Consider the following 16,512-nt stretch of genomic DNA (forward strand, 5'->3'; position numbering starts at 1 on the left):
GCTTTGGAAATGTGATGCATTTCTCTGAATTTCTCTAGCTAAACTTTCTCATTATTTGTTTTTACATATGTTTCTTACCTTTCAGACATTTTTTCATATGTTTGGATTTTCTTAAATCCAGTGCATTCAGAATTATAACAAGGAAATATGAGGAGAGAAATATTTCAGGAGACCTAAGAACAGATTTATGTACTACATGTGGTTAAAAAAACCCAAACAACCTGTCAGCAGCTAATCACACAAATTCACTACATTTTTTTTAATTAAAAATCTTAAATAGAAAGTACTACACACTAAAGCTTTAATAACTCTATTACTTATTCATCTAAAATTTTCCAGTCGAAAAATGCTATCTTAGGAAACATTTAGCAAAGTCTCTCGGTACTCTAGACATAATAAGTATTTTCCTTTGGGTTTTTATGTTACCTTCTCTTATATCTTTCCTAATTTTTTAAAGGCTTTCTAAAACTTTAAGACAGGGCAAGATCCTGAAAATGTTATATAAAAACACTCTTGGACTCTTGTGCTCTTTTTAAGAAAATATGGAACATATTTGGGAGTGGGTTAAACAAAGGAATAAATGAACATTATAATACTAGTACTAGCTATAAAAACACTACTTCTGGTCAGCTTGTGTTGTTTTTAAGGGCTTTGAAATTATTTCCCTAACAACCTTGATGGATTAAAAAAGAAAAATAAAACCATTATCATATTCCTTTCTTTTAACATACATGCTGTGTTCTCTTGAAATGCACTGGGTTATCAGCATCACAGATGCTCTTTAAATAGCAAATGGATGCACCCCTGGTGTCAGCCACACTGAATGCTTGCCAGTACTGCCTTCCTAAAATGATCCATCTCCAATCCATCCAGGTAGGCTAAAAGGGTCTCCCTCACTAAGTCCCTTGCAGAAGTTATCAGAAAAAATGCAAATTAATTGTGATTATGACTTTTTTTTTTAAACAAAGGTAACATCCACTCCTGCAGAAGTGCCACCTATCTAATCAATTTGGTCAAGCTATTTATACACATTTCTATGTGGTATAAGATTTCACTAAGGTCACTGGAGACAATGATGCCTGGTAAATTGCCAGTAATCAAAGGTTGTTAAGTGCTTGTCAGCTTCCATTCAAGCTCAGTCTATCTTTATCATTAGGCAGACTTAGTTCAGCAGCTAGAGACCATTTATTCATAAACAGATTGCACTCAGGAATAATGCATTATATTATTAAAATATCCATATTGTGCAGAAATATTTGTTCTAAAGCAATCTCATTTTTCTGAAATACGACTTTGGCCAATGAAAAGTGAAGCCTTGTCATTTCTCTGCAAGAAGGCTGCTCTCCCACACATGAAAGGCTTTGTTTCCCAGCTCCTCCTCTCTCCTTTGAGCTCTGTACCCCAAGGCCTCTTTAGTTTAGATTCTGGAATAGATGCAGGAAAAAAGCATGTTATTTTAGAGTTTTAGTTGAACTTGAAGTTTATTTCAGTTTTTCCAGTTGCTCTCTCAGGTTGTAGTAGTTTGCTGGCCACAGAAAAAATGGTCAAATGGTCATCTAACCTTAAATGGAAAACATTTAGAGTAGATGAACTCTGAAAGATACAAATATTTTCTTTTCAGACATCTTGATTAAAGCCATAAAATAATCAATTGAAAAAAACTGAAACAAGTCATTAGCTGGGGAAATCAGTATAGCTCCACTGAAATGATGAGCCCACATGACTTAATTCCACCCATCCACTACATTTAAAATATGTTCATACTACATGGTATTTAAAAAAAAAAATCTGTGAAGAAATTTCATAGTCTTTTGAAGAAACGTGTTAGAGTTAAATGCTCCTGGAGAAATATGAGAGGAAGATACATGTCCCTAACCTATCAAACTGTTCAGAAGTTTATTGGCTGGAAAAGATAAGGTTGCAGGAAGAATTAAAGAAATTCTGAATGGTAAATTAGTAATGAAATACTCTTACCAGTGGAAACCTTTGGAGAACACCCAAGACAGACTTGAAGTGAAAGGTAGTGATGATCATTTATTATTAATAAAACTTTTGTTGAAGGAGTCCTGTGCAAGGACTGTTCTCTTTGTCCACAACATCTGACTAGCAGTCACACAGATTGCTTTCTGACAAGAACTGCTAGAATTTACAGTTTCTGATCAGCTACAAGTAAGTGGAAGGCTTCCTTTGGCAGTGTAAGGCATTGTGCAATATGACTCAACAAGGGCTGTAAAAGGAATAGAATTTCTTTGCCCTAAGAGCAGCCTAGCTCCCATCAGACATCTCAAAATCAGACCATTGAGATGCAGTCAGACACTGAACAATATAACCCTACCAATCTGTTCTGGTTTAGCAATCCTCCTTTGCCTCTCTATTTTGGGCATACAGTGTTGCTTCCAAGACTGACAGTTTGGGGCCAGTTACAATCAGCAGCTTGAAGGCTGCATTTATACTTGAGGCAGCCATTTTCTTCTTTTCCCAAACCCTCTTTCCTCATGATCAGGCTGCAAATAAATGACGCTGTGAGCACCCCATCTGGGAAAATGGACAGTTTGCAGAGGCTAGGCTGGTTCTGTGTACTGACAGCTAAACAAAACTGAAGCATCCTCATACTGAAACCTTATTTCTTCTGTTCCTGAGCACACCATATCTTCAAATTAAATTTAAATAATACCTAAACAAACTCACTTATTTTAAAATCATAAGATGACAACTCTATGGACACCCTTTAAATTATTTGAAAGATCGCTTCAATAACTTGCAGCAATTGCTCAATATATTGGAAATTTCACAATTTCCCAAGTGCATGCATCTTGAATGCTATAGGACTTAATTTCCCTCCTAAAACTTTTGTATGACCTGCAACTACAAGATACTGCCATAAAACAGCACACTGGTACTGGTTCTGGTACTGGAACCATCCGCTGGTTGCAATCAATGCTCTTTGTGCATAAACAGAACTTAAGGAGAAATAAACAAAACACAGTCACTCCACTCCCTTAAAATAGGGTAGATTGCACATCAGTATTTTGGTTAGTCAGCCACCTCACCAGCATTCAAAATAAGCAACTTAATTACAAATGCTATTTTTGGAACCTGAAAGGAGTTACAGCACAGAGGATGTGATCTATCTGCATTTATGGTGCTTTCATCTCAAAATTTGTCTTTCAAGCGAAAGCCACATATTTACTTGATATAAATTTATACTCACTCTTACCTTGTACAATCTCAAAGTTATCAGTCACATTCCACACATCACTGTGAACTGAGAAGAACCACAGGCACCCTCCCCAAAATGTTTTAGAGGCTTCTCTCTCCAACAGCTTGATAGGTATGAGGGACCCATCATGATCATCAGTGTGACGGAAGTCTGTGTTAACCTGAATGGTGCCTGTGCCTAAAGTACCAAAATATTGTAATGTGTGACTTGCTTGCACTTCTTGTTTCATCCCTCATGACTTCTACAATACCATTCACTTGCTCACTCTTGAAAGTTAACATGATTTCTATCACAGATTTCAAAAACTCTGAAACCACCTAACTGATTTCCTGTCAATTTTTCTTTCCACTCCTCTGTGTCAAGAGCTCTGCAAGATCTTTTAAACTGCACTGCAGGGAGTCAACATGCTTCTAGGTGATGGCAGCATACCAGTATTAATTTGACTGTCCTGGTTTAGCATGCACTATGCAATTATTTCCCACTTTCCTCCTGATTTTTTCCCCCAGCCTATTTTCAATTTAATTTATACGTTGGTAAAGATTCTACCTTTAAAAAAGACAGATAGACCACAAGCCTTCCATTATGCTGCAGCTGCTGCTGTTATATTTGTCACTAAAAAAAGTCTCACCCTGTGTGACAATGGGATTTGAATCACAATTGCTAAATATATCATATATAGAAATTTGATTGCTTTGCTTTATTTTTCCTGAAGGGGGAAAATGTGAGGGCAAAACCGTACAGTTTATTTCATGCTTCACTACAGTGTAATTCTAGACCCTAAGATTTCTACCATTCCTATTTTGGTAATGAATGGAATGTAAAAGGGAGGTATTTAAAATTAATTGCAGCAGTTCTGAGGGTTAAACCTGCTTAACCCAACCTTTTATTAAGAGAATGTCAACAGAGCACATATCTTGTCTAGGGAGTGCTGGGACATCATTATTCTTCTACCAGCATGTTTAATTCTAAAACCTGGGATTTCTTCAGGTTCCTGTAGGCGTCATGCACACCATAAACCCATCCCAAATCATAGCATCTGTTCTGAGCTATTCACTACAGCAGGATTTGACCTGAGAAACTCTAGAGTTTTGTTTTACTTTATTAACTTGGAGTACTTTTAAACAGTTTTTAAACAAAGTTTTTCCCTTGACCAGCAAGGGAATTTTCAGCCTGAAGTTCTCAGCAGCATCCGGTGAGGCTCTTGGCCAAGTTCTCCAGATACTGTATATCCACAAGGACAGCCTGCTGGCTCTTGCTGTGGCATTTTCTTAATCCTCAGAACAGATTTCCTGGATCTAGGAAATATAATTCCTGACTCCTTTGACCCAGATGCTGGCAAAAATGTAGTCTGCAGTCTGTATGTAAATAGGTGTGTTCATTTTTTCTTTTGTTTTCCTTCTAGGAACTGGCCTTGCTGTTAAATTTCTCTAAAACAGTCATATTAATATGTTCAAAAATCCACTGTTGAGTTTCAGATAAAGGATCACATCTGTTCATGAAAATCTTCTTCTCAGCTGGGTTGCAATCTATGCAGCTGCTGCTTACCGGATGGAACAAAGTTTTGTCCTACAGGAATGAAAAAAAAAAAATAGAATTAAGTAGCAAATGCCAAATCATTGGAAGTGTTCTAATTTTACAGAACATGGATTAACACAGCCCTGTTTGAAACGATTTTGTGGTCTCTGTGCACTAACCCTGTGTAACAACAACAGCTATTATTAGAAAACTGTATTTCTTCCCTTGGGCTATTATCCTTTATGAAAGTGGGGATTCAAGAAAGAGGGAGACATCATCTGGTCTTTGACTAACAACCGCATAATATAATGAAAAAATAGAATGTCTTTTAATACCTTTGCATACCATGTATTTGCTTGGAGCCTATTTAAATGTCTGAACCTGAAAAACGGATTTGTTTGGGTTTTTTTAAGAGAAGTCTTGTTCTCGACAGTGTTGTGTTTCTTGGCAGGGCGAGCTGTAAAATCTTCAACTTGGTGAAGACATTAAAAAAGAAATATTAACTGAAGAGGTGGACAGATGGACACAGGATTGATGTTCTCATCCCATTCAGTGCCTGTGGACTCGCTAGGACCAGCCACTGAAATACACTCTCTCCTAATAAGACGGAAATCCTAACACTGATTTAGCTCCATATGGAGATTTTGAGAGGGTAAGCATAGATTAAGTTGCTTTAAAAAGCATATTTACAATGATTAGTTTTATTAATTTTACTTCATAAAACTGGAGTGAATATTAAGTAACCTGATGTGAATCTTTGTGAAAGCAGTCCGTTTAGCAGGTGGTGAGTTGGGTAGTTTCAATATACTTAGTTTATGTAGGCGAGTGTTTTGAGAAAGACAGATGTGAGAGTCATTAGATGGTTTGAAAGTTTCCAGGGACTATACTGCATCTGTTCAAATAAATTTCAGATTACTCTTGGTAAACCACATTCAGGCTTTTCCCCTCCATGCCGATGATGCCCTGACAGTATTTTAATACTAATCCAGGATGTGCCTGCTTGCCCAATTTGTAAGAAGGAAAAAAAATCTACTTGTCAAATTGCAATTGATTAAAAACTCACAGAAGTACTTTGGGTGCTGAGCAACAACCATAGAAACCTCTCTTTAAAAATACCACACATTAAAAAAAAAAAAAAGTATGAAAACAAACAGAAACAGAAGCTATTTAAAACCACTTAAAAAAATTAAGTTTTTTTTATCTTAATTTAGGAAAGATTAAATCCATTAATTTGTGGTTTGTGGAAACATGGTGAAGTACAATGCCTCTTTTTAAAATTAATATATGAAATAAAAAAAAAAAAGTCAGCTCTGGCTGAGGGGGTTGGTGTTACATCTCCCTTTCACACTGTCTTACCTTCAGCATCAGCCTTTTCCCAAAACCAGTGGATGAACACACACCCCACCCTCCCCACCAGACTGAAAGTCAGAGGGATGCCATCAAAGTTTACAGGACCAAACCAAAAGAGTAGAGGCCCTACTCTCATGTTCTACAAGGAGAGCAGGCAGGATACTTCAGCTTGCAAGAAGGGGGTAACTGTATTGTGTACAAAGGGCTACTGTGTCCCTGCTAGGATGAGGTGGGCCTGCAAGAACTGCCAGGCACCCTATGTGGTGTTGCAAGCACCCATCTGCACTTTGCCATCTCCTCCTGTACTAATAAGAGCTTGATGGAGTGGCACTGCATGAAATCAGGACACAGTGACTGTGCCATGGCCACCCTGCCTGAGGTGGGACCTTGAAGGAAGGGGGCATACCATTTTCCTTGCAGTATAGCTGGGCATGAAGGCCAGCCAAGCTATTAAGAAGCCAAAGTTGGAATACTAGAAGCTTTAATAAGATAGCTGGTACAAGAAGAAAGGAAACAGCTTCAGCACAAAAAGGTTGCTATGAAAAACACTCCAGCCTTCTCAGAAAGCTGAAAGTTTCTTGTAGAAATAGCACAGGCAGGCAATTTTTGAGGGAAGCCTTATTGGTGCTTTTATTTAGAGTGTCTGGTTATTAAGAAAGAAAAGTGTCTTTTAAAAATAGGGACAGAGTTACCACTCTGGAAAAACTTCTGGCTGACTTAGCTATATATAAAGGCCTATTAATTTATCATCTCAAGCTTATGCTGATTTAAGATCAATGCCTGGTGGTCTTATCTTCCACTGGATTTCAGTGGAAACAGGCCCAGGACTTCAAGGGGTAACAGTTGAATGCAGAATAGTTTTTTTTTCTTCTGCATGAAGGCAAGCCTGAAGATTATTTGCTGAAGGAGAAACATCCTCCATACGATAATTGGTCTCGACAGTTCAGGGGGGTTGGTAATGACACACAGAGCTTTTCATTTCTTATAGGTCACTGCTGTAACTACGGCCAATGTCAAGAGCAACTGGAAGTCATTATCAGCTGATGGCTGTGGTAGTTTATCTGAAATTAGTTGGGAGCTCCAGTGCAGTTTTAGCAGGACTGATGTCCACATGATAAAAGCCACTATGACATGTTTTTGTCTGAGGGAATAATCTATGCACCTCCCATGTGACGAGTAAACTGACTCTTACAGTTTGTCCCTGCAGCTGTCAGGACACTATGAGCAAACCCCTGACTTCTGGGCACAGTTTTTGATGCTGTCAGTCTAACATCTATCATAATCACTAGGCTAAGAGTAAAATTACCATATAATGAAATTGATTTTGCACAATTGTTTCTTTTTAGAGACCTACTATATCGGCCCTCTCGTGGATACTTCTGCTCTACAAATAGCAGTAGTGGGCCAGTGGTACATAAATTGAATCATACTTTATCAGAATCAGTGCACTACCTGTCAGCCCAGAATGATGCTAAATTGAAAACCAGAGGCATACTCCTTCACTATGAGGAACATAAATAGGCACTGCTCATCATTGGCTCTGGCATGCTTAGGAATATCAAACAGACTCAAAGAAATGGCTTTAGCTTGGGAAGCTAAAGCCATTCTCCCAAATATCTAATAATTACAGGTTCTTTACATGTATCTAATATCTTACATGGCTCCAATATGGTGCCAATATTTTTTGTCCTGGCATTACTCACATTCTTCTATTTACAACCCACAGCAAAGTTTGGAGTACTGCTTTGATTTATTCTGCTCCATTGCTTCTTACAGGGTTTTCTCAAAGGTATACTTGGCTGTAGAACAGTATTTCAGATTGGTCCTAAGAAAATTGATTACTTAATATTGCAGACTTACAAGACTTTCAAATAGCTGCCCAGATGTAGTTTAAGCAATATGGGAATAAGAGCAGTTTTTTGACACATGTTTATTAGTGGTAGTTTTGGCTTAATTCATCTGAAAAGAATGTGATTTGCACGCTCTGAGACTGCACTGCAATGAGAAGCAAAGTGCATGTAATGGGGATAGGCTGTAAATTTTTTCCAGAAGAGCACTCCTTACCCAAAGTAAAATATTAATGTATTCTACTTGCCACTAAAATATTTAAGCTGTTTTTATTCACCAGGATCCAAATCCAGGTTGTTAGGATTTCTATGATATCAGAGTATGGAATCTCAAAATAGAGCCTGGCTTCAAATTGCATTTGCAGCAGTTTGTAATCACTTCATAGTTGTAACTTTTTATCAGTGGCCCAAGGATGCAAATGGTCATGAGAAGAGACTCATCTTTAAATGAATGAAAACCTCTTCTAGTTTTATAGAAATAATATGGCAGCATGGTAAGAAATGCTTCATATTATGTATCTTATCACACATTGACAAGCGAGGTCATTTCTGCTAAAGCATGAGAAGAATTTTTGGCAGGATGAATACATGACCATTAGGAAGCTACAGTGTCTGTAAGTGGTGCAGAGAACAGAAGACAGTGGCTGACCTACTCTCTGTTTTTTAAAAGGGAATGCTTCCTTCTTAACCACATTATTATTCTTATTTATTTAGGGTGCAGATTCAGTAGCATACCATTCCCTAGGTAAAAGGCTCCCGTACAGATCCAGTACAGTTTTTTGTTTTGTATGGGGGAAATCAATAAAAGATCTATTGCCAAGATGCTTTCAAAACTGGAAAAGGATTATATCACATAGAAGGTTTTTAGAGCTATAGCTGTACTACCAGAAATCTCTAATATAAATCTGCCCTTTATCTGAGGAAACACTACTGGAAACATTGAAAAATACTTACCATGTAGCAACCTAAAACTAAACTTAAAGAAAACCATGTATATATAGCTCTATTGTTCTAGTGCAGTTTCTTAACTTGAAGGTTTATGCAAATTGACCAGTTTGCTGTCAGGTTGGGATTACAGTTAGGAATGTGTCAGTACTTCCATCAAAACAAAACTTTGTGGTGTTTCTTGCTGAGATGGAAATGCCTGTCTCACATTGAGAATTTTTATACGAGCCCTGTCAGCCTTCTGGAAATTAAAAATGAAGCTGTGCAGAGAATTCAATAAAACTTACACCATGTATTTTTTCCAAATGTCATTTTTTTTCTAGGTACCTGCTATATTCTGTCCTCATCAAAGGTGATGAGCTTTACAGATGGTAGCTCCAGACCTGCATTTTGTCTTATGAACCAGCTATATTAAGGAACAATGAAATGCTAAAGGTATGAGCACTTTTTGATTTGCAGCTTGGGTAGGCAAAAAGATAAATAGGAAGGGTTTTGAAGCAGAAGAGATTATTACAGCATTATAAAGTCAGATAGGCAGCAATACAACCACCACAATTTATATCCTCCAAATATCTTCCCCATACATTCTAACTTTCTTACAAGTAATACCTCAGCTTCAAAGGGATTACATTTCTGGAAGATCCTACGGCAGACGTTGATTTGCAATATAAATAAGGTAAAAAGGCACAAACTAATAAGTAGGCACTCAAACCTATTTTTAATGGTTCTGAATTAGTTTTCTACTATACATATTTTCAAACTATAAAACAGTATTGAGGTTTATCTGGCAAAGACCAATTCCTGGTACTTTAGCCTCAGCTTCAATAAGGTGAAGGGCAAGGCAAGTCAACGAAGACTGAAGCATGTATGAGAGAAATCCTCAGCGCTTCAGAGAAATCCTTATTCTGAATGGAACACAGAGCCTATTAGTGAAATCTTTAATCAAGGCAACTTGCTTATAAACTATTAAAAAACCCTAACAACAACGACAACAAATCAGTAGCATTACCAGGACTTTTTACCATAACTGAAGCTCTGACAGTCTCTTACTTGACTTCCTGTTTCCAGTGATTTATAAAAATGGGCTGAAATTCAGCAGATCAAAGTAGTGTCTAAGCTGCTTATCTTTAGTTTATAAACTCCTGCCTCCTTTGGGCTTACAGCAGTGCTTTTAATATTTTTTTTTTGTTTGTTTGTTTGTTTGGTTTTTTGTTTTAGTTTGGTTCCTTTTGTTTGTTTGTTTATTTTGGTTTTTTAAGGCAGATTTTTCTGCCACTTATAATCTTTAAAATGTAGTAAAATACATTTAACTCATGAACACAAGAGTGTCTTGCTGCTGTCACATTGGATGAAAATATTTCCAACAGTGCCTCTGTTAAAATGACACAAGCATCTTGAAGCGCCAGAATGGTAAAACACCTTTCAGGGAACAGATCCAATACAGACACCCTCTGAGCTGGATCAGATCCATTTTCATTTCAATTTGACCTAAATATCTGAATGCTCAAAGGGAACACATTCTAGAGAGATTACCACAAAATTAAATTGGAATAGGATGTGGTGGATTTTGAAACACAGTTTCTTTGATGTGAAAGCACAAGCCTGTGCTAAACTAGACTCAAGATGGTCTGAACCTCCAAGATGCCCCACAGTGACTCTGACCTTCCTATAGCTCCAGTGCTGGTTTCCCTTCATCCCGTGACAGTCATACAGTGTGACAGGGCTGCTGTGTGAGATGGCATCGAAGCAGAACTTCCTGGTGTGTAGTGGCTCCCCAGGGCGGATGTCTTCTCTCCAACCAAAGGTGAAGAGCTGGGAAAACAATCAGACAGTACAATGATAATTAATGATTAATGAAAATTGATTAATGAAAAACATTTAAAATAACACACAAAGCTTAATGCAGAATACCCTTTCTGCACATCCCAGATGCTGGTTGAACAAGGTCCTGCCTTGTGTACGATTCAGTGATGCCAACAGCCTTAACTGAAGTGCATCAGTAGCCATGTGGAATATACCCCAGGAAGGCACAATCCTGATGTCAGGGAAGGATAAAGTCTCTAGTGACACAGTACTGCAGAGACAAGAGGGGACATGCCATATTAAAGCCATTAGTTACCCCAGTTAAAGCAGCACCTGTATGCACTAGGATTTCAGCTACCTAGGAGTCAGAAAGCTGCCAGCAGTGATGTTCCTTTAGCTCTTATTTGGGTCTAAAAAAGCTGCCCAGAGAGATCTTCCCATCACAGTCTCTTTCCTATGTATAGTGAACAGTTTCCTTCTGTTTACAGGGGACACTGTTACCATTGCCTCTCTCAACTGTCTTTTTTCCCCAAACAACACATGCTAAATGATCTTTCTGCTGTGAAACCTGTGAGCTACAGGCAGCTTGTCAAAGACCTTTTTCTCACTGCCTGAGAGGAGTCATGGAGGGTCACAGTTAATAGAGGAATCCTTCTCAATTAGACACCAGCTGTCTGAAATGATGCTGTGACACTGCAGTCTTTCAATCATCAGATGAAGGTGACAGGTCTGACAGCATCAAATTTAAAGAAGTGGAGTGCATTTTCCTTTCCATGGACCAATCCTTGCAGAAAAGAGGTTGCAAGCTGTAAATTATTACCTAGAAGTTCTGTCAAGAGCTGAGAGGTTCTTTTCTTTCTTTTTTTTCTTTTCTTTTTTGAGTGAGTGCTATTCTTTTGCTTTCTGCATGACTTTTGATTTGCCACAGAAAAAAAAAAGAAAAAGAAATGTAACACTGAGAAAGTGAAGCTCTCTTTAAATGAGCAAACTTTGCTAGTAGAAACTGTTCAGCTGAAATGGTTCAAGTGGAACTGCAGGCAGGCTTGTCGTCCAGAGAAGTAGCTCCCCATACTGAGTTCACCTCCCCACACTGAATTGAGACTGTCTCCAACACATCATCTCAGCTTCCTTTTGACCCTTATCTAGCACCCTGCTCCTCTACTGTGTACATTCCCTGATAGAATCAGCTATAAATTGAAGCTTAATAAATATCATGTGGATCTGATCTTGAACAATTCTGCAGTGGTTCCCAGGTTTTAACCTTTTCATTGCTATAGTTACCTTCTTTCCATGGTCTTCCTAAAAGAAACACCTCTTAAAAATACTGTATCTTCAGTGCTGTACCATCCTCTGAATACTGCATCTGAAAGGTGTTAATGTCTCTCTTGGCTTAAAGGTCCTAAATATAAGCAAATATCTGAATATTTACCATTTTTTTCTGTGTCTTATTGTGAGCCCTTGTTCTCTCTGTTAGCTGCTGTTACTCCCTATTTATATCTGCATTATAGGTTTTCTAGGGAATGTTTTCTTAATCTGTCTCTGTGTCCTGGTTATGTCTTCTATCTCCCAGAGTGCATTTTACATTTATCTGCAGTAAAATGCAGTGGACATCTTTAACCTTATTTTCAAAGCAGTTTCTGCTTTTCAAAAGGTTAAGTCTTTTTTCCACTTTTATTCACATTTCTTTGAAGCATCATCATGGTCTCCCTACAATAACTTATCATTTCACAAGCAAAGACATGAGTAAGATTTGGTACAGAAAAAAAACTATACTGCTGTTTCTTCAGGAAAAAAGAAGCCTGAGACAATTTTCCTTTAATGAAAAGCCAACAAAAGCCATTTTCTCCATCTTATCCTTTACCTTTCCACAGACACGTAATAAACCTAGAGTGCGAAGTGATGAATAACAAATACCTAGGGGAATGGTGTGGAACAGTGCTTCTGTGATATTCTCACTCTCATTGCCACTATTGCAGAGAGAGATCCTATTTCAAGACCATCCTCATCTTTCCCAGTGGGTGGCTTGCCAAATTTCTCATTCTGTGCATGAGTGGTGAGCTGAGGGACCAATTCTTGCTGCTCTCTGGACCTTGGCCTGAGAACTACTACCCCACTGAATGAATGCATCGGTACACCTGAAAGAGCTCAAGCCAGCCTTTAAACCAGATCATACTGATCCAGACTTTGCTCTTTCCACTCCTCTGTGGTTTCTGAAGACTGCCAGGGCTGTGTCCTGTTTGCAAGTCAAGACATAGTAACAGTAGGGGGGTTTTATTCCCTTCCACTGAAAACCAGGATCTGTGTAACACTAGATCTCAATGTTTTGACTAGCTTAGATTCTTTTTCCTCCTTCTTTATCCTCCAGTTTTTAAAAAACTGTTTTATTTTTAAATCAACAAGTATGTCTTCTCCCTAGTGATATTATTATAGAATCAACTTTGTTAGGGTCAGGAAGTCAGTTTTAGGACTAAGAGAGAGAAGAGGGGAAAAAAACCCCAAAAACAGAAAAAAAAAGGTTATACTTCTCCATATAACCAATTAGTATTAAGATCTTGCAATTACAGACACAACATGAAGGTGTACAGTATATCCAATCTCATAATTCTAAACTTTCCTCTTTTAAACAGCAATTTTCCTCTAGTTAACACTGAATCTGGCAAACATAAAAATTATCTCTCTACTGCATAATGTCCAACAATGCTGCATGTTATCAGCTGGAGCCCAGAGTACATAATGCTCTGCTTTGCCACCACTTGTCACTTCGGATTTTATTGTTCCTTTGTTAGGAACAAACTATGTCAGATTTTACAAGAAATGGCTGAGCCTTTTTGTACCCTTTTTGTACTTCATTCATTCTGACTACTTCTTGATTTGAAACAAGGCTGCACAAAATTCTCAGACACATTATTAACAAACAGCAGGCTGAATATTCACCTGTAACACATAGGGTTGCTGTTCACTGTTTCCTGCTGGACCCAAGAAACACTCTGTCCTGGCTCTCTCTGGAGGAGAATGAATGTCCTGGACGTTCATTCTCCTCCTTCACCTTTTCTCATACCAGAGTCTGTAAAACATAGCCTCATCCTCTGCATTTGCAAGCAAGCAACCCCTCAGCCCTCGTGCTTTGCCTTTTCATGTAGCCGAGCCCTGTCATGCAGTAACTGGGAAATACAGCTTTCCAGCTTCATTTATAATTGGCACAGGGCCTTGAAGAATGATTGCCTGATAGAGCCATTGGCCTGGGACTGTCTATAGGACAAAGGCCCTTTTGATGCCATTAATGCTTTCCAGCCTGGCAACGTCGCTCAATTACTCGCTGTCTGGCTGGGGTCCGTCAGCTGGCGCTGTGCTTTGACTGTGCCATTACACTTGAGGGGACAACATGTACCCCCATCCAAAGATGAAATAATACATTTCACAGCTGGGCTCTGGCTTGAGCGATATCTCCAAGTAGAGAAGAAAGAGCTGGGCACTTGCTGAGCCATGTTAGAGATGGTGCCTGTTCACCCATTCCCTGGCAAGGCTGGGGAACTTGATAAGAGATAGATGCTATTTTCCTTTGCTGTTGGTTATCTGTCCAGCATAGCCTCAGTTTCTCCTGAAGCTAAAAGCTAGCTTTGTGAAGACAGAGATGGAAGGATGCAGTGCTATTACATATCCTTTGTCCCTTTTCTTCCCCTCTGGTTCTTAATTTTGGGAATGCTTCCAGAAATCACAGCAACACATCCTCACTTCTTACCCATCTCTTGTTTACCAGAAAGCCTGCAATCTCCCCACAAAGCTTTTGACTGCTGCTTGCCCAGCGGGGCTTGCACAGCCCTGAGGTGGAAGGTCGTCTTCTTCTCCTGGGGTCTGCTAAAAGGCTGTGCCCCTCGCACGGTGGCTGAGACTGTCAGCTTTTAATTCCTGCCCTGGTAACATGACATGAATCAAGTGGCACAAAGGATCATCTCTGCCTGGCACCGATGCCTGTCGGACTGGTCACATTAACCTTCTATAGCTCGCCACTGAACTCTCTAAATTTATACCAGATGTTACAAGTTCAGCTCAGCATCAATCCATGCTATACAAAATATGATAACAGAATACTCGATACCTTCATTAATACTGCCAGTTTCTACTAGTGTATGCAGAACTCATGGAGGCAACAAAATCCGTGAGATATAAAGAAGGAAGAAGAGTTCTGTGTGGCTGGCCCGGGGTTTGACGCCCCACAGACGAGCGTGACAGCAGCGCAGGGCTGGCTCTGAGGGGTTCTGGCCGTGAGCGAGGCTGGTCCCGAGGGGCTGTGGCCGTGAGGGGTTTTTGTCCCCCGAGGGGCTCTGGCCGTGAGGAGCTGTGGCCGTGAGCGAGGCTGGTCCCGAGAGGCTGTGGCCGTGAGCGGGGCTGGCCGTGAGCGGCTCTGGTCCCGAGGGGCTGTGGCCGTGAGGGGCTGTGGCCGTGAGCGGCTCTGGTCCCGAGGGGCTGTGGCCGTGAGGGGCTGTGGCCGTGAGCGGGGCCGGCCCTGAGGGCTCTCCCGGGGCTGGCGGCAGGCCCTGAGGGCGGCCGGCCGGTGCGGCGGCGGGCCCGTTCCGCTGGGCCGCGCTGCCCCCTGCCGCCCGGCGCGCCGCACCGCAGCCGCAGGGATGAGTGAGGGGCTCCCGGGAAGTTCGCCACGTTCTCCGGCAATGCGAGAGTATGCGCTGCTCCCCAGCAGCCCCGCGGAGACGATTCGTGTTGTCTCCCTGGGACACGCGTCGAGCACTGAAGTGCTTGAGGCTTCCCAGCTCTGGTTCTGGGATCTGAGGAGCTGGCTGGTTGAACTCCCTTCATGTTAGCTTCACCTACTGATTCCAATGAAGTCACTTTGTGTCCTTAACACAGAGTAAGACTTTTAGATCCAGACTGATCCCAAACGTTGTAGCACCCTGGAGTACGCTGAAATATGGATTCCTCCCTTCTCCCTTTGTACCATTTCCCCCTTGTTCCAGCTTTTACTCTTTCAAAGGATATTTCAAGCTGCCCATTTCTCTGCTAACATTTTTTTCTTCTCTCACCTTTTCATCAAACTTTTTTTCCCTCCTTTATTGTATCTGCCAGCCTCAGCATTCCCCCGTCACTTCTTGAGGAGGGTTTGGAACTCTGCAGATTTTAAAGCCAGAGAACGCTATGATGGGTCTAAGTCTGGACCATAGACCTTCCCTTAGTTAACTGCTTGAATTACTGTATGCCATAAACAGAATTATATTTATCTTGTCTTGGCACCCTATTCCCATGCAGTATCTTTGGTAGCTGTCTGAAGACATCTTCTTTCAGCAACTTCCTTTTTTGCAATGTTGGCACTTACCTAAATTGTGATAATCCTTCAGAGCTTCTCAGTTTCATGCACTTGCAGCTCTCCTGCATTTCTCGGTATCCTCAGAGTATCTTTTTTTGACATCAGCACTTCAAATACCCCTCAGGACTCCTCTCTCCTGAGTTTTTAAGTTTTTACTAAGTGCCATGTGTGACTGCCAGGTCAATTCTTCTCCTCAGCATTAGGAATCTTTTACTAATCTGGGACCTTTTCCTGTGAAAAACTTGCTCCCTAAATTTGCTAATAAATAGCTGAGTTGTACTTTTAATCTGGAGTCTCCTTGCTCACACTGGCAAGACCCATAGCCTGTAAGTCATGATCCTTTTCCTCTGGCACTCAAAATGAGTAAAAATTGAGGTTCTTTTCCTCCAAACGCCTGAGAACTAATAGTTTTCTACCTAACCAACCTAAATAAAAGCTTTTTTTGAGTCTTTATGATTTCTTGTCTTTTGAAATGCTTTTTTGCTTGCTTTTACCCATTTATCTCATTTATGCTT

General features: G+C 40.0%; 1 protein-coding gene and 1 long non-coding RNA gene across 5 annotated transcripts in view; one reads left to right on the forward strand and one right to left on the reverse strand.

Annotated features, from left to right (window-relative positions):
• The window catches only part of LOC147653044 (uncharacterized), a 78,123-nt gene that overhangs the window by 27,900 nt on the left and 33,711 nt on the right, over positions 1-16,512 (forward strand). The window contains exons 2-3 of the long non-coding RNA XR_015287174.1: positions 5,187-5,387; positions 9,201-9,312. This is a non-coding gene — a long non-coding RNA (uncharacterized LOC147653044). The remainder of the gene's footprint in view (positions 1-5,186; positions 5,388-9,200; positions 9,313-16,512) is intronic.
• GALNTL6 (polypeptide N-acetylgalactosaminyltransferase like 6) overlaps positions 1,463-16,512 on the reverse strand; it is a 424,227-nt gene continuing 409,177 nt past the window's right edge. For all 4 annotated transcript variants that reach the window (XM_086890290.1, XM_086890291.1, XM_023924965.2 and 1 more), the window contains 2 exons: positions 10,540-10,689; positions 1,463-4,786 (listed from right to left, as the gene is read on the reverse strand). In XM_086890290.1, coding sequence (XP_086746416.1) covers positions 4,619-4,786; positions 10,540-10,689 — 318 coding nt within the window. In that variant the 3' untranslated portion in view covers positions 1,463-4,618. The remainder of the gene's footprint in view (positions 4,787-10,539; positions 10,690-16,512) is intronic.

Source organism: Cyanistes caeruleus, chromosome 5 (genome assembly GCF_971803275.1).
Source record: "Cyanistes caeruleus chromosome 5, bCyaCae1.hap1.1, whole genome shotgun sequence".
Classification (NCBI taxonomy): domain Eukaryota; kingdom Metazoa; phylum Chordata; class Aves; order Passeriformes; family Paridae; genus Cyanistes; species Cyanistes caeruleus.